The sequence below is a fragment of the Plecotus auritus genome (genome assembly GCF_963455305.1).
Source record: "Plecotus auritus genome assembly, chromosome: 7".
NCBI classification, from domain to species: Eukaryota; Metazoa; Chordata; class Mammalia; order Chiroptera; family Vespertilionidae; genus Plecotus; species Plecotus auritus.
The window spans coordinates 72,365,809-72,388,125 of NC_137774.1; the positions used below are offsets into that span (position 1 = coordinate 72,365,809).

Below are 22,317 nucleotides of genomic sequence, written 5' to 3' on the forward strand. Positions count from 1 at the left end.
CATGACATTGACATTTTTTAAGAGGTCAGGCTAGTTTTTCTTTTTCCTTTTTTTTCAGAATGCTCCTCAATTCTGATTTTGTCAGATTACTCCTTCGTGATTAGATTCAGGTAAACCTTTTTGGCAAAAATACTACATCAGTGATATGTCCTTCAGTGCATCACATCAGGGCTCCTGATATCTATTTGTCCCATTATTGGTGACATTAAGTTTAATCACTTAGTTAAGGCAACTTTTGTAAAATTCTGTAAGGTACCTTTTAGATACCCTTTGTGAGGTGATGTTTTGAGACTATGTGAATATCTTCTTCCTCAATTGGCTTTCATCCAGGGTTTTAGTATCCATTGATTCTTGCCTGAATACTCATTTTTAAAGAAACATTAGGAACAACAGTGCTTCCTGTCCAAATTTTAAAACGATAATTACTTTATAATCTTTGTAAGCATTTCCCTTGGTTATTTAATTGATAAGAGCTATGGTGTCCATTTAGGATCTTTTCCCTTTCAGCACAGACATCTGAGGGAATCTATGCCACATGGAAACTGAGCTTGCCTTGCCTTCAGAGGGAAGTTGTAGTCAGAGTAATAATAATAATTATTGGAAGCCCAATAATAATAACACTATTATTAAGAATAACATTATTGAACATGCTATTGATAACTAGTGTGCCAGACTCCAAATAACATATGCCAGACATAATCCATGCCTGTAAGAGATTTTGTGATGGATTTAAAAAACAGCAAAAACTTTGGGAAAGTTTTTTTCCCCTCTGTCTTCAGAATTCTATAATTAAAACCTTTATTTCTCTTTTTAAAAATCCCACATTTTTCCATATATATCTAAGGATCATACCCCTAAAACTTTCTTCTTGAGAAAAGAAAGGTCCTTTCTGTCAACAATGCCAAATTGATACTCAATTCACTGGAATATGTCAACTCATTTCAGAGGGAGGGGGAAGATTTTTAACCAGATGAGTGGAAAAGTAGTAATTTTTAAAAAGTTGGGGGCACATGAGGACCTCAAGGCTAGCTTCTTACTTGCTGAGCTTTAAGGTGTAAGTCCTGGGTCCCTCAGTGGAAGACCCTTTCCTCTGTCCCAGACCAGAGTGTCCATCTCACCCCTGCCTAGACTGACCCTGGACCAGAAGAGGTGCTCATGACCTTCTTTGGCAGCACCTTTCCTGCCTCTGCAGTATACCAGCTCTCATGCAGGTCAGCATCATTCCCAGATAATAGGAAATCATCCTGGAAAATGGTCTTTTTGTTTGAAGGCTTCCAGCTGCATCTCTGCCCATCCTCCTGCCGGTCCACCAGGAACTTGCTTTGCTCACATTTCAACGGTGCATGAGGGAGCATTTGTCTTGATAGTTTCCGAGATCATTCTGGCACCTGATTCCCCAATGTGATTTCCCTGGAGACTAGAGAAAGAGTAGGATAAATTGAGAAATTGGCTGAAGGGTTAGAGTCTACAGTTTCTCTTTAGTAAAGAGCAGAAGGTCACTACATAAGATGCAGAACTCTGGGTGAAACCCTTGTGCTTCCAGGATCTCTCCCATGGACAAGGCTCTGAATGGCTTTCTTTTATATTGAGTTTTTCCCGAGAGCTGCTGAGGGGCCTGGGAGTCCAGTGGCTCCGAAATTCAGGCAGAAGGTAGGGCCTGACCTGGGAGCAGTTCTAAGGGTGAGAATAGCAGGAAAGGGCAGAGACTGCCGAACCCCACTCACTTGATATGCTGGATCCCATGGTTTCCAGACAGTGCAGTGGCAATGCATATCATCCCATCCATCCCCAAGGAATTCTCTTGAAGACTAGGTAGAGAAAAGATGGAGACACCAGAGTGAGCCAGTCAGGGCAGAACACACCTCTGAAAGCCCCACAGAGCATTATCTTGTGGGATAGTTCTGGAACTGATTTGTCCCCAGGTGCCATAGCAACAGCAAGGTGGGCGTTTAATCCTGAGACGAGTTTATGAGGAGCCAGGTTGTACCATCTTAGTGCCACGTAGATTATAAGACCAAAAATGCTGATGTTAAGTGATTTACCTCTGAACTATGCTAGGCAAAATGAACAAACTCATCCATAATATAGACTAGTAACCAGAACAGTCTGAACTATTTCTATTCAGAGGGAAGCAGCTACAGAGAAAATCAAGAGCATCTTATCCCCTGGGGAGGTTCCAGCATAGAAGTCCTCTGCTCTGGGGGTGCAGATAGGGCTCGACAACCACTCACTTGAGTCTTCGGAGGCTTGAGTTGACCTTCAGAGCATTTGCCAGGGCTTTGGCTCCAGCCACCCCAATGGCGTTTCCTCTTAAGCTGTAAAAAAAGACAGGCAATGGCCCTGGCCAGTGGGCTCAGTGGTTAGAGTGTTGGCCTGTGCACTGAAGGGTTGTGGGTTTGATTCCCCATCAAGGGCGCATACCTGGGTTGCAGGTTCATCCCGGCCCGAGTTGGGGCACATGTGGGAGGCAACCAATCGATGTGTCTCTCTCACATCAATGTTTCTCCCTCTCTCTCACCTCTCTCCCTTTTCCCACTCCCTTCCACTTTCTAAAAATCAATGGGTGTGGGGGCGAGATATCCCTGCGTGAGGGTTTAAAAATAAAGAAAAGACAGGAAATGTAAGGCACAGTGATAGCTGAGAGGTGCAAATGATAATTCTTCAGATGAGTATGGGCTACTGGTTAGAAGCAGTGTGGACTCAGCAACCATGGGGAGTTAGGTTGCTACTTCTTACTCTCAAGCCAAAATGGAGTTTGGCTTTGGGGAGCAAGCAGGACACCCAGGAGGGGTGAGCAAGCCCAACCTGGGTGGTTTGTTGGTGCCTTCATTCTCCTTTTACATTCCAAAGGAAGAGCTGGGCTGAGACAGGAGAGGCAACACTCCATGCAGCAGTCCCTGTGTGCTCAGCATCACAGAACCACGGGAGCAGGGGTGACATGGACATGCCTGAAAGCCCCACAGAGCTTGAGGCCGCAAACTCCTGGATCTCAAAGACCAAGATCAGTGACACAGACCACCCCAGGAACCCCTAAACAAGATCTTGGGACATGGTCAGCCTGGGCAAGACAAAGAAAAGCAGGTACTCAAGAAAAGGAGGTCCAACAGTAGTGACCCCCAGGGAAAAGGGGTGAAGTAGGAATGGGGAAGCTGGGGCATGCTTGATACTTAATTGCTTTGTGAATTTCTTATAAATTGATATATTTTTTCTCCTCCATATCTATTCATTTGAATCAACAGTTTGGTTTCTTTGGGCAAGAGACTTTAGCCAGAGGCTGGAATACTTACTCGAGAATCTCCAAGGTTCTGTTCACAGCCAGGGCCTCCCCCAGTGCCTGAGCCCCCGGTGCACCAATGGATGCCACCTGAAGACTAAGAGGAGATGCTGTCAACGCAGTCAGGCCAGACAGGCTGGGCTCTCCAGCCCTCATACCTGCCCTGGGCCCAGCTTCCATTCACAGTCACCGTTCATTTTCACCACCCTTGACTTAGAGTTGAAAGTGACAAAATAGTACTGAAAATGAGCTGTGATCTGTCCAAAGGATACTGCATATTCTACCTACACTGTTTGTGCTTGGGACATATCTAGATACTATGGATATAGGAAATAGAGGTAGTCTCCTGGAAAGTTTGGAGGAGAACACTACCTGTACCCCTAAATCTTGTTGTAACTGCAGGAGCAAGAATGCGCTGGGCATCCCTTTTCCTGCCTGGTTGCTAATATTAGGAAAATCAAACACAGCTTCCTAGACTGGGAAACAAAAATGGTTTTTCATCTGAAAGGATGGTGAAGGGCTGGCATCCTGGACTGCTGCACGCGTCAGGACTTACTAGAGAGCAGTGAGGGCTGTGTTTGCCTTCAGCGCACTGGCCACTGCACAGGCACCTTCGTCCCCAATGGCGTTCTCCTGTAAACTGAACACAGAGAGTGAGCCTGGGCCAGCTCTCTAGCATGACATGCTGAGCTTGGACCTTCTATCTAATTCAGACCACACACATTGTACACTGTACTCCCAGGGTCACCCCATGGCCTCCTAATTAACATGCAGAGGGACCTGGGGTCTGGACCATCAGAAGCAAACAAGAAAAGGGACACATGAAAGCATTGTCAACAAATGCGTGAAACAAAAGGTGTGCTTTTCGAAGCCAACTAGAACACTGAAAGCCCTCTGACCCCAGGCCATTCTTGCTAGCTTGCAGTAATAATTTAACAGAGTTTGAGTGTATATTGTGCACTAGCAAGGCCAATTCCACCTTTTGGAACTCAGGTGAGGAGACATGATTAAATGAGCAGTCACTATAGGCTAAGAGCAGGCTGCAGTGTGGTCCCAGAGGCTGCCCAGAGAAATAGGTCTAAACCAAAACCCAAAGGATAAGAGATGGGGAGGGGGCCTAGCACATCTAAAGAAGCCAAAGACATTGAGTCAAGTCTCTCGAGAGTGAAATGAGGCTGAGGAAACATTAAGGAAGCAGATGTTTGGGGGCCCTAGAAGCCATGCTAAAGGTTGGGCTTCACTCGGCAGGCCCTGGGCAGCCATTGAAACATCTCACCAGGACAGGGACAGATTTGCATTTTGAAACGGTTGGTTGGCTGGGTCTAGTCATAAGATGGGGAACCAAGAAGCAGGCTTGTAGGGGGGATCATTCAGGCAATCTGAAGTACCATTGAGACACCCAAAGGGAGGTGCGGAATGAGGAGTAGACACACAGGTCTGGAGCTCAGGAGAGAGGTCTGGGATATGGCTGTGGGGCCATAAGGACTTCAAAGCCTGGGAGAGGAGGAGAGTTTCCAGAAGAGAGATCGCACCTTCAAGGGAAGGTGGCCTGGGATAGAACCCTGAGGAACACAAGTATTTCAGAGTCAAACAGAACTAGCCAGAGATGGGATATCCTGGAAGCTGAGAGAGAAGTAGCGTCGAAAGGAGATGAAACTCAAAAGGTTACCATTTGACCCAGCAATTCCATTCCCAGATGTATACACAAGAGGACTGAAAGCATACACAGAAACATGTACATGGATGTTCACAGCAGCGTTATTCATAATAACCAAAAAGTGGAAACAAGCCCTGTCCAATTTGGCTCAATGGATAGAGAGTCAGCCTGCAGACTGAAGGGTCCCAGGTTCGATTCCAGTCAAGGGCACATGCCTGGGTTTCAGGTTCAATTCCCAGCAGGGGGCATGCAGGAGGCAGCCAATCAATGATTCTCTCTCATCATTGATGTTTCAATCTCTCTCTCCCTCTCCCTTCCTCTCTCTGAAATCAATAAAAATATTTTCTTTTAAAAGTGGAAACAACCCAAATGTCCAACAACAGATGAAAGTCTTATCCAGACAGTGGAACACTATTCAGCCTTGAAAAGGAATGAAGTACTGACACATGCCACAATGTGGATGAACCTTGAAAACATTAAATGAAAGTTGACAGTCACAAAAGACCACATATTGTATCATTTCACTTATAGAAATGTCAAGAATAGGTAAATCCATAGAGATAATAAATTAGTGGTTGCCCGGAATAGGGAAGAAGGGGGAGTGACCACTGATGGATCTGAGTTTTCTTAGAGGGTGATAGAAACGTTCTAAATTTAGTTGTGGTGTTAGTTGTACAACTGTGAATATACTAGAAACCAGTGAATTATATACCTCAGTAAAGCTGTTATATATTTTTTAAAGCAGATGAGGATGGAAACATGCCTACTGGCCTTAGGACAGAGGAGGCTGCGTGCTGAGGGCATGAGCCTGCGCTTGGTGGCCACTGAGATTTCAGATGCCCCTGCCCCCGTGGAGTCCCCACTTACTCGAGGCTGATCAGGCTCTTGTTGAACTGTAGTGCTTGTCCCAGGGCCTTGGCGGCGCCGGCCTGGATGAAGTTCCACTGCAGGCTAGGCAGACACGGACCACATGACTACGTGGCCCAAAGCAGAGTCCAGGAGGTCCTGGGCTCCAGAAAGAGGGGGCTTCTCCCAGGAGAATCTGTCACCAGGGGATGGAGTCCCTGCGGGGTGTGTTCTAGAGGGACCACTGATGGGCAGAGCTCCTGCAACCCTCCTCAGCCTTAGTCCCAAGGAGTCAACATTTACTCTCTGGTTAGGGGTGAGTACAGGGACAGGCTCAAATAAAGACTCCAGATGGTCCCTGCATAAAGCATGTGGCACAGAGGCACAGCTGTGGTTACCCACCTCCCACCCCATTGGTCTCTCCATGGATCAACCTCAGGAAGTAGAGCAGGGGGCAGGGCTGGTGGCCCTGCGAGTGACCACCTGCAGCCTGTTGGAGGCACCAGAGACCATGTGGGACATGCCCAGAGCTGGCCTTGGTCTCCTGCATCAACTGGTTTGGGGGAGCCCTGCAGCTCTGGGCAGGGGATGAGGTAGGTGGGGGCCCTGAGGACTCACTGAAGGGACATGAGGGTGTGGTTTTCTCTCACTGCCATTGCGATGGCCTGGGCACCCTGGTCATGGAGGAGGTTGGCTGTCAGGCTGGAAGGAGAGGAACAGGGGCAAGTGAGCAGAAGCTGACCATGACGTCCCCTGTCCTTGCTCCCCAGGGAATCCAGACCATCCTCCTCCTATTCAAGGACTGCATCGGGCCCACTAGGATAGCCTAGCTCACGCTATGGAGCACTTGCATGTGCCAGGAATGTGCCCTGGACTGTTGTAACAAATCTGACACCCCCAGGGGGAGGGGCCCAAGCTCAGCTCAGTGAGGTTCCATGACAGGTAGCCCACCAGAAGGTGACAGAGGACCCACTCGTGATTCCTGTAGTGTGCTGCCCCCACGATGTGGCCCCTTCCATGTGCTCGTCCATAGCGAAGGACTGAGGGCCAGGGAGCAGGCAGAGAGTTGCCACTACTTCATTCTCATGTAGTTTATGACATGACAGCGGGAGACTTGTGTCAGAGTCGCCACCAGGGACCAGGTCTCCTGGCTACCTCCTCCCAGCCAGGTCCTTCTTCAGCCTTTTATAATGGCAAGAGTGACCAGGGCCTGGCCTATCAGTCTCTGGGCTTTGCATAGGTGAGGCCCTGGCATAAAGGAGCCTTAGAAAGCACCGCCCCCCACACATACTCCAGGTTCTTCAGGGTGCTGTTGGTGCAGAGAGCTCGAGCCAGATCCTGGGCTCCCTCTGGGCTGATGGAGTTTTCTCGAAGGCTGAAGAAAGAGAAGACCCTGAGCTGCTGACCAGGCAGATGAGGCTTCTGGGGGAGACAAGCCCAGGTGTTCAGGCTTTTAGAACCAGAGAAACCTCATGTGGGACCTGGACTTCCTGAGCGATCATGTGGTGTGTGACCCCAGCGAACCCAGGTTCTGGTGGCTAAGCAGCCAAGTGTCTTCCTTTAGGACCTACCAGTAGGACAGTCTAGGAGGGAGAGGATAAGACAGTGGGACCTCAGAGCTGTGAGGGGCAGGCATGGGTGCTTAGGTGCCTAAGGGATGTGTATATGGGCAGGGAGCAACAGAACTGGCCAGCTGAGGGCCACAGCTGCCCTGCCCTCCCAAGAGCAAGGTAAAGTGCAGGATGCCAGCTCCAGAACCAAGCTGCCCAACCATAGGTCGTCACAAGGGTAATGTGGACTTCCCAGCTCCAGCCTTTCCTTCCAAGTCCCCAAGTCCCTTTGGACCCCCTGACCAAAGGGATATCTGGTTGGAGAGGGAGGCTGGGACTTACTTGAGGCTGAGGAGGGTTCGGTTGGTGCAGAGGGCCCCCATCAGCGCTGCCACTCCGGTGTCACTGATGGAATTGCTCTGCAGGCTGAAGACAGAAGAGAGGGCACATTTGGCATGGCTGTCTCAGGACTCGGAGGGAGCCATCAGTCCAGCTGAAACACTAAGCTCAACAGGGAGCTGGGGGATACCTGAGGCAGCTGCCATGCCACATTGTGTTTTTTTCATCATCCCTCTTTCCTCTCATCCCCCACAGTCCAGCCCCTGCTAGGTCAGAGCAGGTGGGTATAGCACAACCAGCCCCAGAGTTTGACTCTGCTTTGGTTTGGGTGGCTTCAAATGGCCTTAGAGAGAGGGCATGCGCTGTGTCTGCAGCCCCCAGAGAAAGTGGCACAGTTGAGTCTCCCCAGCAGTGCCAAGCTCCCCCCGCACACACCAAGGCCACTGCTGCTGACCCTTTCTTTAGCTACCTGCACTAACTTCTAAAGGGCTTTCAGTGCTTGTTGTCACCCTAGAAACACCAACACCTACTGTCCAGGGAAATGGAGCTGGTGTGGTAGGATGAAACAGGTGGGGTAGGCATGGAGGGAGAGAGACTGAGATTATAGTATGCCCAGGGTTGGGGGTTGGTTGGGTTCTGGCAGGGAAGTGGCCCTGACTGACAGCCCTCCTTCCAGGACCCACCCACCTACTGGATAGGAAATTTGAGGGGGACCAGGAGGGAAGGGAGTTACCCTCTGCCCACAGCCACCCCTGGAGGGTGGTCAGGAAAACTCACTCCAGACTCTCCAGGCCCTGGTTCACCTTCAGGGCCTCAGCTAGAGCCTTGGCACCTCCATCGCCAATGCTATTACTGGAGAACCTGTAAGAGATGAGACACTGGTGAGCCGGCCTCCTGGAATAGCTGGGCAGGGTAGGGCTGTCTCTGTTGTCTCAAGGGTGCCAGTACACAGTCTCTCCTGCTTGAGGCTGGTTGGCCAGTGACCTCTGTAAGTGACCTCCTGCTTCCTATAAGAGATAAAGATAGCAAAGTCCTTGGCTCCCTGGCAGGGGAGTAGGGGCCAGGAGGCAAGACTAACTTTTTAATGAGAGGTATTTGTGATATGTTATGTGAAGGTGGCTAGGAAATGCTATTTTCTTCTGCTAGCTGAGAAGGCAGTAAATGTGAGCCTGAAACAGTTGTGGCTCATTCAATCCTGTGAATCTGGATCTCCATTCTCCTGGTCCATTTCTTTGGGGTCCAAAGCCAGTTATTCTGCACCTATACATTTATTCATCCATCCACTCACACACTTACCCATTCATCCACCCACCCATCCACCCACTCAAATACCAGTCCATCCATCCATCCATCCATCCATCCATCCATCCATCCATCCATCCATCCCCATGCTCACAAATATTTATGATATGCTGGGCATTGTGTTAGACACTGAGGATACCAATTTGGCCTTTCTGCATTTCTCACATGAGCTCCTTCAGACTCCTGTTCTGCTTCAGGGCATCTGCCATGTGCTGGGCTCCCATGGGCCCAATGGTGTTCTTCTGCAGGCTGTGAGAGAGGAGAGGGGTCCTTTAGCAAAGCTGGTCACAGCCATTCCAGGCCAAGAATACTCTGATTCAAGGTGAGAGGCCAGAGAAAACGGAGTGCAGAGTGCCAGCTCCGTGTATCACAGCATGGGGGGAGGGGTCTCCAGGAAAGGTCTGCCGATTATTGCCAAAGTGGTGCCAAGAGACTGACATTATGTGGAAATGAAGAGGCAAGGGCAGCCAGGTCCTCCTTTGTCAGAAACTGAAAAGCAGTGACCAGTAGACACTGATAATATCCAGCAACCTCCTGTGGGGACTTCCACATACAATTACCACCGACCCCCTACCCATCCAACCCTCTCAACCCTCAACAGTCTACTTCCATGTAGACCAACCAGCAGCCTTCCTCCCAACCATACAGTCTTCCCTGGGGCAGACCTTCCTCCACTTAGGTTCCTCTTCTCCAAAAGCTACTTCCTCTTTTATTAATCCTGGAGGAGGGGATGTTACAGGAGAACCCCTGTGCTCATCCCAGAAGGGCAGACAGGGCAGGACCTTTTCTGTGTGAGGCTAAATGCAATCTAAAAAGAGAATTTCCTCTGGTTCCAAAAGGTAAAGAGACAACTCCCTCCCTTTTCTTGTTGTAATTGTAAATCCTTTCCCTGTCCCTTTGAGAAATATGTAAATCTTTCTGTTGTTGTTTTTTGTTAATCCTCATCAGAGGATATTTTTCCCATTACTTTTCAAAGAGAGTGGAAGGGAGGGAGGGGGGAAGAAGAAGAAGAAGAAGAAGAAGAAGAAGAAGAAGAAGAAGAAGAAGAAGAAGAAGAAAGAGAGAGAGAGAGAGAGAGAGAGAGAGAGAGAGAGAGAGAGAAACATTGATGTGAGAGAGACACATCAACTGGTTGCCTCCCACACGTGCCCTGACCAGGGACAACCCAGGCACAAGCCCTTGACCGGGAATCCAACCTGTGACCCTTTGGTGTGTGGGCTGACGCTCTAACCACTGACCAACGCCAGCCAGGGTGAGAAGTATGTAAATCTTTAAAAAGCTAAATAAAAACTACTTGCCAGATTTACAGCTTTGGAATGTCTTTTGTAAGGGCCTTGGAGTCATCTCTTTGAAATGTACACATCAAAGAAGATAGCACAGGCCCCAAGTTGTAAGAGCCTTCTTGTCATGAAGATATAAAGTTTTAACTTTCCTTTGGCTAAAGGCAGTTAACAAACACAGATGGCTATCCCAACTACCAGGCTAATTTAGGATAAACTATGTGTGACAAACGCTGCTGTCCAGTTCTCTTACTTGAGGACAAGTTGTTTATCTTGGAAACATGTAAGTAATGGGTTGTATCTGTTTGCTGTGGAAAAGGGTGTGATTTATTTCTGTCTTTGCAATCTCATCAGCAGATTGCCTATGATGTACATTACAGTCTAGTTGAGTGTTTATTCAAATAATAAAGCTGTTTTGTTCTTCCTCACATTTGTGGAGAGGGTTTTCTGGATTGGCAGGAGGTTTTATTTTTAATTTTTTGCCCAACACCTCCTTCTCTGGGAAAGCAATGGACATCAAGTTTTCCAGGGGCCATCCAGACAGGTCAGAAAGCCTCAGGACCTTGCCCATCCATCCATCCTTGCAAAACACAGGCAGAGAGGTCCTTGGAGGAGAAGATGAGAGAGTACAAAGGAGACTTTCTGATGGCCAGCATGTCCACTCACTGCATCATGGAGAGGGTCCGGTTGGCTGCCAAAGCCTCAGCCATGAACTTGGCACCATCATCCCTGATCCTGTTATTCTGGAGGCTGTGGAGGCAAAAGGAAGAGGCGCGTCACCAATGGAGCACACAAGGGCACCCAATGGTGGCCTGAATCCCACCACAGTGTCACCAATGCTCAAGGGAGGGCAGCAGCTCAGCTCAGTGACAGGGGCTTTAACCACTATGTGCCCTCAATGCACACCACACAGGAACTGGGGAACAATTGGCCTTTCCCTCTGCTGCTCTGGACTTAGGTTTCCCTCTGGGTCTCTAAGCACTTGCCTGCTGACTGGGGACAAGGTGCCCATGGTATCTGGATAACAATAGCTAGGTCATCCATAACCCCAGTTACAGCTAAAAGTCATAGCACCCAAGTGTTATCAAGGATGTAAAGAAATCAGAAATCATCCACTGCTGGTGGGAATGTAAGATGGTGTGGCCATTGTAGAAAACAGACTGGTGGTTCCTCAAAAGGTTAAACATAGAGTTACCATGTGACCAGCAAATTCTACTCCTAGGCATCTGCCCAAAAGAATTAAAAACAGTTATTCAAATACTGTACACAAATGTGTACAGCACCATTATTTACATTGCCAACAGTTGAAAACAACCCAAATGTCCATTAACTGATGAATATTATTTAGCCATAAAATGGAATGAACTACTGATACATGCTAAAATGTGGATGAACCTTGAAAACATGTTAGGTGAAAGAAGACAGACATAAAAGGTCTTATTGTATGCTTCCATGTATATGAAATATCCAGAATAGGCAAATGCATTAAGCAGAAAGCAGATTGGTGGTTGTTGAAGGGAGGAGAGAATGGAAAGTGACTGCTAATGGGCACAGGGTCTTCTTTTAGGGTGCTGAAAACATTTTAGAACTAGATAGAGGGGACAGTTGCATTATTGTAAATGTATTATGTGCCATTGAACTGCACATTTCAAAATGGTGAATTTTGCGGAAATTTCACCTCAATATAAGAAAATGAAAACAGGGAGAGGTAGCCACTCTGGTGAGGAGAGACATGGGTCAGGCGACCATGCAGCCAGAATAAAGATAAATGGAGAATTCAAAACTAAAGAAAATGAAGCTTCTTTTAAAAAAATAGAAGAGACATCAAGTTGCCTGGTGAAAAGCATATGGATTAGCCATGGTCAAAACAAGAGCAGCTGAATCAACTCAGACACCCACTGAAATTCTATCTTCATTAAGCTAATAAAAAATAGGTTCCGCCCTGGCCGATGTTGCTAAGTGGTTGCACTGGGCTGCACTCCAAAGGGGTGCTGGTTTGATTCTGGGTCAAGGGCATGTACCTGGGTTGCAGCTTAGCTCCCTGTCCTGAGTTGGGGCACATGCAGGAGGCAACTGGTTGATGGGTCTCACTCACATGGATGTTTCTCTCCCTTCCTCCCTCCCTCCCTTCTGCTCTCTCTGAAAAGCAATGAGAAAAAATATCCTCAGGTGAAGATTAACAACAACAAAAAAGTTTCCGATGTGTAATTGTTACTCAGAACATCTACTATACAAGGTGTTTACACAGACCACAATACACTGAAATTGGTCCCTAGGAAAGACGTTCTTATAGAAAACAAGCCATATTGTGATGCACCAACTCAGAAGAAATGAATTTCTAGGATAAAATCAAGTCTTATAATTTTTAATTGTAGAATATATAACGAAAGCATAAACAAACAAATAAATAAATACATAAAAACAAAACAAAATGGTGGTACATATTCAACTTAGGATGGATACAACCACTAGCTCCTAAAAAGAGCACAGCAAACCACACCAAACTAGAAGGATCTTCTGGAAGATGGGCTTTTAATGTCTTGGAAAACATCTCAAGGGGAACATTCTGACACCATGGTCTTGGGAATTTCTCGTTCAATGGAGGACGAGAGGTTTTCCTCATAGATTATTTTGCTCCTCCACCTCTACATACCTCTACCCTTCTCTATTCCTTGTTTAGGCCGTAATCATAAGCACAATAACCAGGGAGGAGCTGGAACTTGGAAACTTGCTTAGGATACAAGATCCTGTGGTATCCACTGGGTGAGAGCTGGTGTCTGATGCCCACATTTTCAGTCACCTCCTACTCCATGGGTGGCCCCTGAAGGGAAGGTTTTCAGGGGGAAGCAGGTGACACATACCTCAGAGAGGCCAGGGTGCGGTTAATCTTCAGAGCATCTGCCAACGCCTTGGCCCCTTGAGGTCCAATAGAGTTACAGCGGAGGCTGGTGGAAGGAAGAGAGAAACAACCATTCTCTTTCATCCAGTGCTCAGGGAGGGAAGGAGGAGCAGAAGTTACACTGACCTTTAAATCTATGCTTCTTGAACAGAATGTATCAGGGTTTAGGATTTCATGTTTGGTGCAAGTGGGACAGAGATTTTTATGTAGGCAAACAAGGAAGGAGTTTCTGAAGGTGCCCCCATGTGATGAGAAGAAGAAAATAGGAACCGATGCACTAGTGGACTTGAGCCAAGGATGGAGAGGAGAATGATAACTCCCAAGTTCAGGCCTGAAATTCTGGTGCTTCTTGGGCAATTCTGAATAGCTGAGCAGGAACTGTGACATTGTTTGCTCAGCTATTCTTCCAATCCACCCATGGGAGAGAGTGGTCAAGAGGACTTCACAACATGTCTCACAAGTGCTCCCTGTCCCTATGGTGAAAGACTGGCCTTTGGTGTTGTACTTACTCTAGAGAAGTCAGACTTCTGTTGACAAGGAGGGATCTGGCCAGAGCTTTGGCCCCTTTGTTACTGATCTGGTTCTCAGCCAAGCTGCCCAAGGAGAGGAAGAGGAGTGGTTACGGCAAGTCTATAAATATCAGCTCCAGGCTTATGATCCAAACCCCTCAGCCTCACCAGCATCATTAGGGCCAGGACAGAGGCAGAATCAGTGAGCCCTGGAACAGAATGCTAGGCCCACAAAAGCCTCTGAGCCACGCAAGGTAGGACTAGAGTAGGCAGGCAGACCTGCACACTGGCAAAGGGTCCCAGGGAAATTTGGTCAGAATTCAGCACAACTGCTACATAGCACAGGAATGAGGGCAGGTGGTTACAGAAGTCTACCACATGGACCCCAGGCAGTGGTGTGCTAGAAAACTGGCTCTCAGGAAACACCAAAATACAAAAACCCTGATTTGTAACATTGGCCAATTTCCATGGTGTAAATACTCCCACCATGGCCAATTTCAAGCACTCACAGCTCTGATGAACTGATTTTACCCTCCTTATGCACGGAGGTGTCTGTACAAGATCACACGGAGCCCACTACTCTAACCACTGTCCTCAATAATTGTTTTGCTCCTCACTCATTCCACATTTTTATTTTCTCAGATATAGATTATTTCAGAACCCAAAGCCTTGTGTGAGAATAAAAAATTATTTTGGGGTCCTGTTCTCCAAACACACCTCCCTAATTCTCTGAAAGCTGCCCTTAGGTCATGGAATCATTTCAAGTACCAAAAAGAGTGTTACTCAAACTTGGAAATTACAGGAGAGATTTTATCAGCACATAGATCTGTCCTGCGGTCAGCATATAAACTTTAATCTAATTACATTAAAGATGCAATGTTTAAATTTAAAAATCTTTTTTATTGATTTGTAAGAAAGAGAAGAAGGGGGAGGCAGATAGATAGATAGATAGATAGATAGATTTGTTGTTCCACTTATTTATGCATTCATTGGTTGATTCTTGTATGTGCCCTGACTGTGGATTGAACCCACAACCTTGGCATATGAGGACAACCAGGCTCTAACGTTTTTAATTTAATTTTTTTTTTTAAATTATATTTTAGCCTGACCGGTTTGGCTCAGTGGATAGAGCGTCGGCCTGCGGACTGAAGGGTCCCAGGTTCAATTCCGGTCAAGGGCATGTACATGGGTTGGGGCACATCCCCAGTGGGGGGCGTGCAGGAGGCAGCTGATCGATGTCTCTCTCTCATTGATGTTTCTAGCTCTCTATCCCTCTCTCTTCCTCTCTGTAAAAATCAATAAAATATATATTTTTTAAAAAAATTATATTTTATTTAAAGATAGAATCCTGTGCCCAGAACACTATATGAGGGCAAACTGTGAGAAAATTGGGCCTGGTGCCATGTCGGTACATACAGTGTTTGGAGAAATAGCCTCTGCTCCTCACCATATCCTTCCTCTCTTCTTACAGATGAGTACCTGAGCTCCTGGAACTTTCTGGAATGGGCGGAAACAAGCTGCTGCATGCTTCAGACACCTCTCTTTGAAAGTACCACCAGCTACTTGAGCAGAAAGGAGGATGGGAAAGGAGCCCTCAGATCCAGAGAGACAGGTAGGTGCCCTGGGCGGAGTCTCCTGAGTCAGCGTTACCTGATTCTCTGAATGCGACAGTCCTTTCCACTCAGCACACTGCCCAGCAGCTCCATCACAGGGTCCTGGAACTGGTTGGTGTCCAGCCTGATCGGGAGGAACAGCAATAGTGAGTGGTACCACCTCCCATAGGCAGGGTGGATGAAGTCTCTGGCTGGCACAGGAAGGCAAGAGGGTGCACTAAGTTTAGACACCCAGGCTAGGATCCTCTCCCTCTCTCCATTCCAATGTAGCTCCCACCATACGGCCCAGAGATCTAGGACAGCACACCCACCATGCTCACTGTTTCCCTACAAAGGTGAACTGGGAGGCTCAATGGCATGAGCCCTGGGGTTTCTATCTGTGTGCATCTGGGAGATGCTTGCTGCTAGTTCTCCTCCTTCTGAGGACATGGAAGCTGCTCTCAGGTCCTGAATGGCCCTGGCCCTGGTGCCCTTCCCTTAGCCCCTATTAAGGTCTGGAGCAGTGGACAGAAGATGCGCTGAGAGTGGAGAGTGTGGGTGTGGCTTCTGTCAGCACTGGGATGGTTCACAGGGTGTTATGGGTTGAATAGTGTCTCCCCAAAAGATATGTTGGCATTCTAACCCCCCCAGTGGCTCAAGAGTGTGACCTGATTTGGAAATAGGGTTGTGGCAGATGTAATTAGATAAGATGAGGTCATACTGGAGTGAAGTGGGCCTGTCATCCCATACGACTGATGTCCTTACAAGCGAGGAAAGCCCTATGTGAAGACAGAGGCACGGAGAAGGTAGCCATGTGACCACAGAGGCGGAGATTGGAGTGATGTATTTATAAGCCAAAGGTTGCCAGCAACACCACAAGCTAGAGAGGCAGGAAGGATCCTCCCCTGAAGGTGTTAGAGGGAGCACAGCCCTGCCAACACCTTGAATTTGGACTCTGCCTCCAGAACTGTGAGATAATACATTTCTATTGCTTTAAGCCACCCAGTCTGTGGACCTTTGTTACAGCAGCCCCCAAACACGATGCAGAGGCTGCTGGTGGAGGGGAAGTACTTCCCAGGTCCTCTCCTCTCTCCTCTCGAAAACACCCCTGCACACACCACCCTGGTGCCCACCTCAGACTCCGGCAGTAGAGCAGCTGGGGCAACAGGCTCTGGAGGACACCCTGACTGAGGCTCAGGGACAGGTTGGCCTCCTGGGCGCAGGCATCTGACACCTGCAGAAGGTAGGCCAGGGCAGCTCGGTGCTGGGGGCCGGTCAGCCTGGCCAGGCTCCCGCTCTCCATGGCCTCCTCCACGCTGCGGGCCAGCTCTGTGTGCTGCAGCTCATGCAAGCAGTGCAGCACATTGACTGCCTGGGCACAGACTACCGTGTTGGGCTGTAGGCAGCCCTGCAGGAGCTGGGCCACCTGTACCCGGGAGCCCTGCTGCTCGCCTGGGGCTAACAGGGAGCCCGCCAATAGGTCATTGACCCTTGGAGATAAGAGGCCAGAGAGGAAGCGAAGGAACACATCCAGCCGTCCGTCCTCAGCCTGCATGGCCCGCTGGGCCGCACTCCTGAAATGCGTGAGGAAGCCCAGCCGAGGCCAGGACACACTGCCCTCCATGAAGAGGTCGAAGATGGCCCTCTTGGATGCGCTGTAGTAGTACGCAGCCCCCAGGAACTCCTGCAGAGACAAGTGGGTGAAGCAGTAGGCTGCCGAGGAGGCCAGGGTCTCCTCCCGCTGCAGGAAGTAGCTGCACACAGTGCTCTGCAGCAGAGCAAGGTCCACACCAAACGCCTTCAGGTCCGGCTCATAGAACACGTACTTCTTCTTGACCAGCCCATGGAAGGCCAGCCGGCCCAGCGTCCCCACCATCTTGCGGCCACTGTGGGCCAGCTGCTCAGTCCGAGGGCTCACCTTGCCCTTCTCCTGCCCCTCCCCGCTGAGGGCCATTCGGAAGTACCAAGAGTAGAGCTCGCACAGAGTCCTTGGAGGCCACAGCTCTGTGTCCTGGGACCCCTGCCGATGGCGGCACAAGTGGCCCAGCGCTAACCCCGCCAGCCGGCAGAAGGCTGGGATGGTGCACATCAGGTACAGGGCCCTGTGGGCCTGAATCTGGCTCATGACCCAGTCCAAGAGGACCTGGTCCTCAGGGAACATCTGCTCCAGACACACTTTGATCTCCTCTTCATTGAAGCCCCGGATCTCAGTCATCCGGTCCACCAGGCCCCCTGGGATCTGGCCAGCTGCACTGGGACGGGAGGTGACCCAGACAGCAACTTCCGGGAAGAGGTTGCCCCGGATGATGTTGGTGATCAGGTGGTCCACCTGTATCTCCTTCTTGGGGTCAGTGCAGGCCATGGTATTGGAGAAGTCCAGCGGAGTCTTACACTCATCCAGGCCGTCCAGGATAAGGAGCACTTTGGCCAGGGCTGCCACTTCCAGGCCAGACTCCCCGACGTGTGGAAAGATGGAGCGAACGAGTCTGTCTGCGGACAGCTTTTCATGGGTGTTGAGGTCCCGGAATGTCAAAGGCAGCACCAGGGAGAAGTCCTTACCAACCTGCCCCTGGGCCCAGAGGCAGACAAAGTGCCTCACCAGGGTGGTCTTGCCCACACCAGCCACCCCAATGGTGATGGAGATGCGGGGCGGAATGGACACCCGCGACAGAGGCAGGAAGAGCCTGTTCAGGGCGATGGTCCTGGCTGAGCGCCAGGCCCCACGTGTGGCCTCCACCTGGGTGAAGTCATGTTCCCTCAGTTGCAAGTCCATCAGGCCTTCCACTAGCAGGAGGTTGGTTAGCCTGGGTGAGGGACCACCCAGCTCCAGGCTGCCTCCTGCCCTGCTCAGAAGGGCCTCTTGATGTCTCTGTATCCGCGAGTCTGTGGATGGAGGTCAGAGGGGAGGGTTGGGGAGGGCAGGTGTAAAGAAGGAAAGTGGGGAGGCAGATGAAAGTCAGGGGCAGGAGGAAGAATCAGGGGGATGAAAGGAAAGGAGGGGGAAAAGGCTTGGGGACACCCCTCCATCTGCCTACCATTGCCATGAAGCCCCCGTGGAGAGTTGGGTGTCCTGTCAGGGGTCTGTGGGGCCTGGGACCCCTGACAGCCTTTCCCAGCCAGCAGGTCCATGAGGGCTTTCACCTGCTCGGCCGGGGAGCCAGTACCATGGCCCTGGCCAGCCTCCCCGCCCATCCGCATCTCCTGCTTCCTCATGGAGTCCAGGATCGCTGCCAGGAGCTGTGAAGAGAAAGCCTGAACCCTCTGCCTGCTGTCTCCCTGCCCAGTGTCCTGGAACAGGTAAGGAGCCTCCAAGGATGTGTGGGGACTCACCCTTTGGGGACCCACACTTTCTCCTCTCCCAGCTAGTGGCCCACAGTGTGACCTCGAAGAAGAGGTTGGAGGGGCTAGCTGTTCCTGGATGCTGAGAATAGTTCCTAATGCCACAAGCATTGATCAGATGCAGGGGACCAAATGGATAAGAGCCCAGGCCCAAGCTCGAGCATGAGCTCTGCCACTCACTGGTTGGTGACACTGGACAGGCTTCCTGAGCCCTCTGTGCTGGGGTGTCATTTGTACCTGGAAATGGCAGTGCAGTTATGAGTAGGTCCACTCACAAGGAGGGAAGAATGAGAGGCTACATGCTGTGTGACTTCAACTCTGTGTTCTTCTGGAAAAGGTAAAACTATGGAAACAGTGAAAAGATCAATGGTTGCCAGGGGCTTGGGTGAGGAGGGAAGGATGGATCGGTGGAGCACAGAGAATTTTTAGGGCAGCGAATCTACTCTGTGTGGTATACTACAGTGGTAGATTCATGTCATTATACATTTGTCCAAGTGCATGGAATGCACAGCACCAAGAGTGAACCCTAATGTAACCTATGTACTCGGGGTGATAATGACGTGTCAGTATAGGTTCATCCGTTGTAACAAAAGTGTCACTCTGGTGGGGATGTCCACAGTGGGGGAGGGTGCATGTAGGGGGGAGGGGGTATATGGAAATCTCTATACTTAATTTTTCTCTCAATTTGTCTGTAAACCTAAAACTGCCCTAATAACCAAAGTCTAGTGATTAAAAAAGAAACAAAGAATAAATGGAGGAGTCTAAAGAGAAGGGAAAGTTGGTTCTCAGAGCAGTTGTATAGCTTCGCGTCTTACTCTGTTTCCTGGGGTCTCCCAGAAGAGCAGGGGCTCCTGACCCACAGGCAGCACTGTTTCTGCTGGGGATAGTGACGCAGAGGTGCTAAGAGGCAAACCATGTCTGAGTCCCACCCACTCACATTCCTTTTCTTCTGTGTATCGCCCCCCTCACCCCCACCCCCCTGTGTATCCCTCCCTCAGCTAAGGTAGATATTTGAGGACCCAGAGCACCTCCATCTCACCCCTCTTCTCACCTGTAGCGGGCAGGATGTCCAGCCCATAGCCCACCCACAGCAGCTCCTCCAGCAGGGCCTTAGGAACTCAGGGGGTGGGGGTAGGCCATCCCCCCTCCATGGGTCTAGAAGAGAAAACAGGACTCAGGGCTGGGCAGAAACCACACCTACTGCTTTGGGTGTAGCAGCTCATTAAACCAGGTGCAACTATGCCTTCCAGCCCTGTGTTCCCTGGGTCTCAACGTTATTCACGTAAAAGGAGGTTTTGTTGCCTACAGCCCCAAAGACCCCAATGCACTCCCCAACCTTGAATTTGCATTGGGGTTCCAGGCATTTAACTCAGGATGAACCTTTTCACCTGGAAAATGCTAAACAACGTTTAGCAACAAGTAAAATAGCATTTCCCAGCCATTTGGTTCATAGTGGTGTTGGAGAGTTGAGTGTAACGAATCTGAGGTAGATGCACTAATCTGGGAACATTAGAAATGGGCCAGGGCTAGGCCACTCATACTTCTGAGACCTTTCGGCTATTCTCACTCTTTTATTCTTCTAAATGTCAAAACTAAAGGGGGAAAAAGACAGATGAGATTTTGATTGAAGTCACGTTAATGTGGGTATTGTTGAGGGCTTTCTTTAGATCCTCTAGTAAAACTATATTTTTTTGAGGATCCAAGATGGCGGCGTAGGTAAACACCTAAACTGCTGCCTCGCACAACAATTTCAAAACTACAACTAAAAGACAAAACGTCTATCACCCAGAACCACGGGAAAGCTAGCTGAGTGGAAGTTCTACAACTAGAAGGAAAGAGCAAACAGCATTGAGAGGTGCACAAGCGCTGAAAAGCTGAGGTACGGAGGCAAGCAAATCGGGCTGGCGACAGGCGTCTGGGAGCGCTGCTTTTTTCAACCCAAAGGAAGACAAGCTCCCAATTACTCCAAACTCCAGTTTCTGGGGAGACACCGGGGACCCAAACTCCTACGGGGAGAAGCTGGACTGTCTCCCATCGGGTCGGAAAGTGACGGTGGCTTGCTTGCAGGGCTGTGGGCAGGAATAATTGTTTACTGTGCTGGGGCAAGGGACGTGGGGACACGGTCGGAGACGCAGAGCCGGCTAACTGGCAGCCATCGCTGTTTGCCATGCCTTAGCCTAGTCTCGCCCTGAGACCCCGCCCCGTACAATCTACAAACCCACCCAAGCTCCAAGCAGCGGCTTTAGCATATGAATGACCTGCCCTATTGCAGCTTAACCTAGCAAACTTGGAGAAAACTGTAGTTCTCGCTGTAGCGCCTGCTGGGTGCCCTCAGACAGTAGCTGACCTGCACCCCATTAGAGATCCAGAAGCCAGTGTACCTAGTGGTCAGTGTGAGACACCAGATTTCAACTCCTCACATCCATAAGTGACACATTCAAGAGGCAGACTCAGTGAGCACCAAAGCCCCACTGAAACAAGTCCTGCACCATAAGCGTGTCTCCAGCACAGCAGTTCTTCCATTATAGACACAGCGGGTCCTCACAGCCAATTGGCCTGGAGGTCAATTCCTCCCAGTGTACCAACAGCAATCAAGGCTTAACTACACCAAGACTTTGCACTCAGCCGACAAAGGGGTGTACCAAAGGCATCCACCTCAGGTGATTGGGGAGGCTGAGCTACTGGCCCCTATAGGTCACCTACCACATAAAGCCACTCCATCAACACAGGGAAGCAGCAAAATGCGGAGACAAAGAAACATGTCACGAATGAAAGAAATGGAGAAAAGCAAACTACTGGACGACATAGAGTTCAGAACCACATTTATAAGGTTACTCAAGAATCTTCTAAAAACCGCTGAGGAACTTAGTGAGACCTTTAAGGATCTTAATGAGAATGCCAAAAAAAATGGAAAAGGACCAGTCAGAAATTAAGCATACACTGTCTGAAATAAAGAATATACAGAAACTCAACTGTAGATCAACGTACCCCAAGAATCAAACCAAAGATCTGAAATATGAGGAGACAAAAAACACCCAACCAGAAAAACAAAAAGAAAAAAGAATCCAAAAATATGAAGATAGTGTAAGGAGCCTCTGGGACAACTTTAAGCGTACCAACATCTGAATTTTTGGGGTGCCAGAAGAAGAGAGAGAGCAAAATATTGAAAACCTATTAGAAGAAATAATGACAGAAAACTTTCCCTACCTGGTGAAAGAAATAGACTTACAAGTTCAGGAAGCTCACAGAACCCCAAACAAGAGGAATCCAAAGAGGACCACACCAAGACACATCATAATTAAAATGCCAAGGGCAAAAGACAAAGAGAGAATCTTGAAAGCAGCAAGAGAAAAATGGTTAGTTACCTACAAGGGAGCACCCATACGACTGTCAGCTGATTTCTCGGCAGAAACTATGCAGGCCAGAAGGGAGTGGCAAGAAATATTCAAAGTGATGAACAGCAAGAACCTACAACCAAGATTACTCTACCCAGCAAAGCTATCATTCAGAGTTGAAGGTCAGATAAAGAGCTTCACAGACAAGAAAAAGCTAAAGGAGTTCATCACCACCAAACCAGAATTACATGAAATGCTGAGGGGTATTCTTTAAGAAGAGGAAGAAGAAGAAAAAGGTAAAGATAAAAATTATGAATAACAAAACGACATCAAATACATACCTACCAACAAGTGAATCTAAAAATCAAGTGAATAAAAAATCTGAAGAACAGAAT

The 22,317-nt window shown here is 49.0% G+C and overlaps 1 protein-coding gene across 1 annotated transcript; it reads right to left on the bottom strand.

Annotated features, from left to right (window-relative positions):
* Window positions 1–1,326: 1,326 nt before the first annotated feature.
* On the bottom strand, window positions 1,327–18,476 carry NLRC3 (NLR family CARD domain containing 3; the record flags this gene model as incomplete). The annotated part of the gene is made up of 17 exons (XM_080678745.1): window positions 18,284–18,476; window positions 16,382–18,131; window positions 15,307–15,393; window positions 13,657–13,740; window positions 13,110–13,193; window positions 10,915–10,998; window positions 9,134–9,217; window positions 8,444–8,527; window positions 7,670–7,753; window positions 7,069–7,152; window positions 6,396–6,479; window positions 5,799–5,882; window positions 3,831–3,914; window positions 3,288–3,371; window positions 2,232–2,315; window positions 1,725–1,808; window positions 1,327–1,417 (listed from the first exon to the last, which is right to left on the bottom strand). The coding sequence occupies exons 1-17, from the start codon at window positions 18,459–18,461 to the stop codon at window positions 1,327–1,329; spliced, it is 3,198 nt and encodes a 1,065-aa protein (XP_080534871.1). The 5' UTR covers window positions 18,462–18,476.
* Between the last annotated feature and the right edge of the window lie 3,841 nt (window positions 18,477–22,317).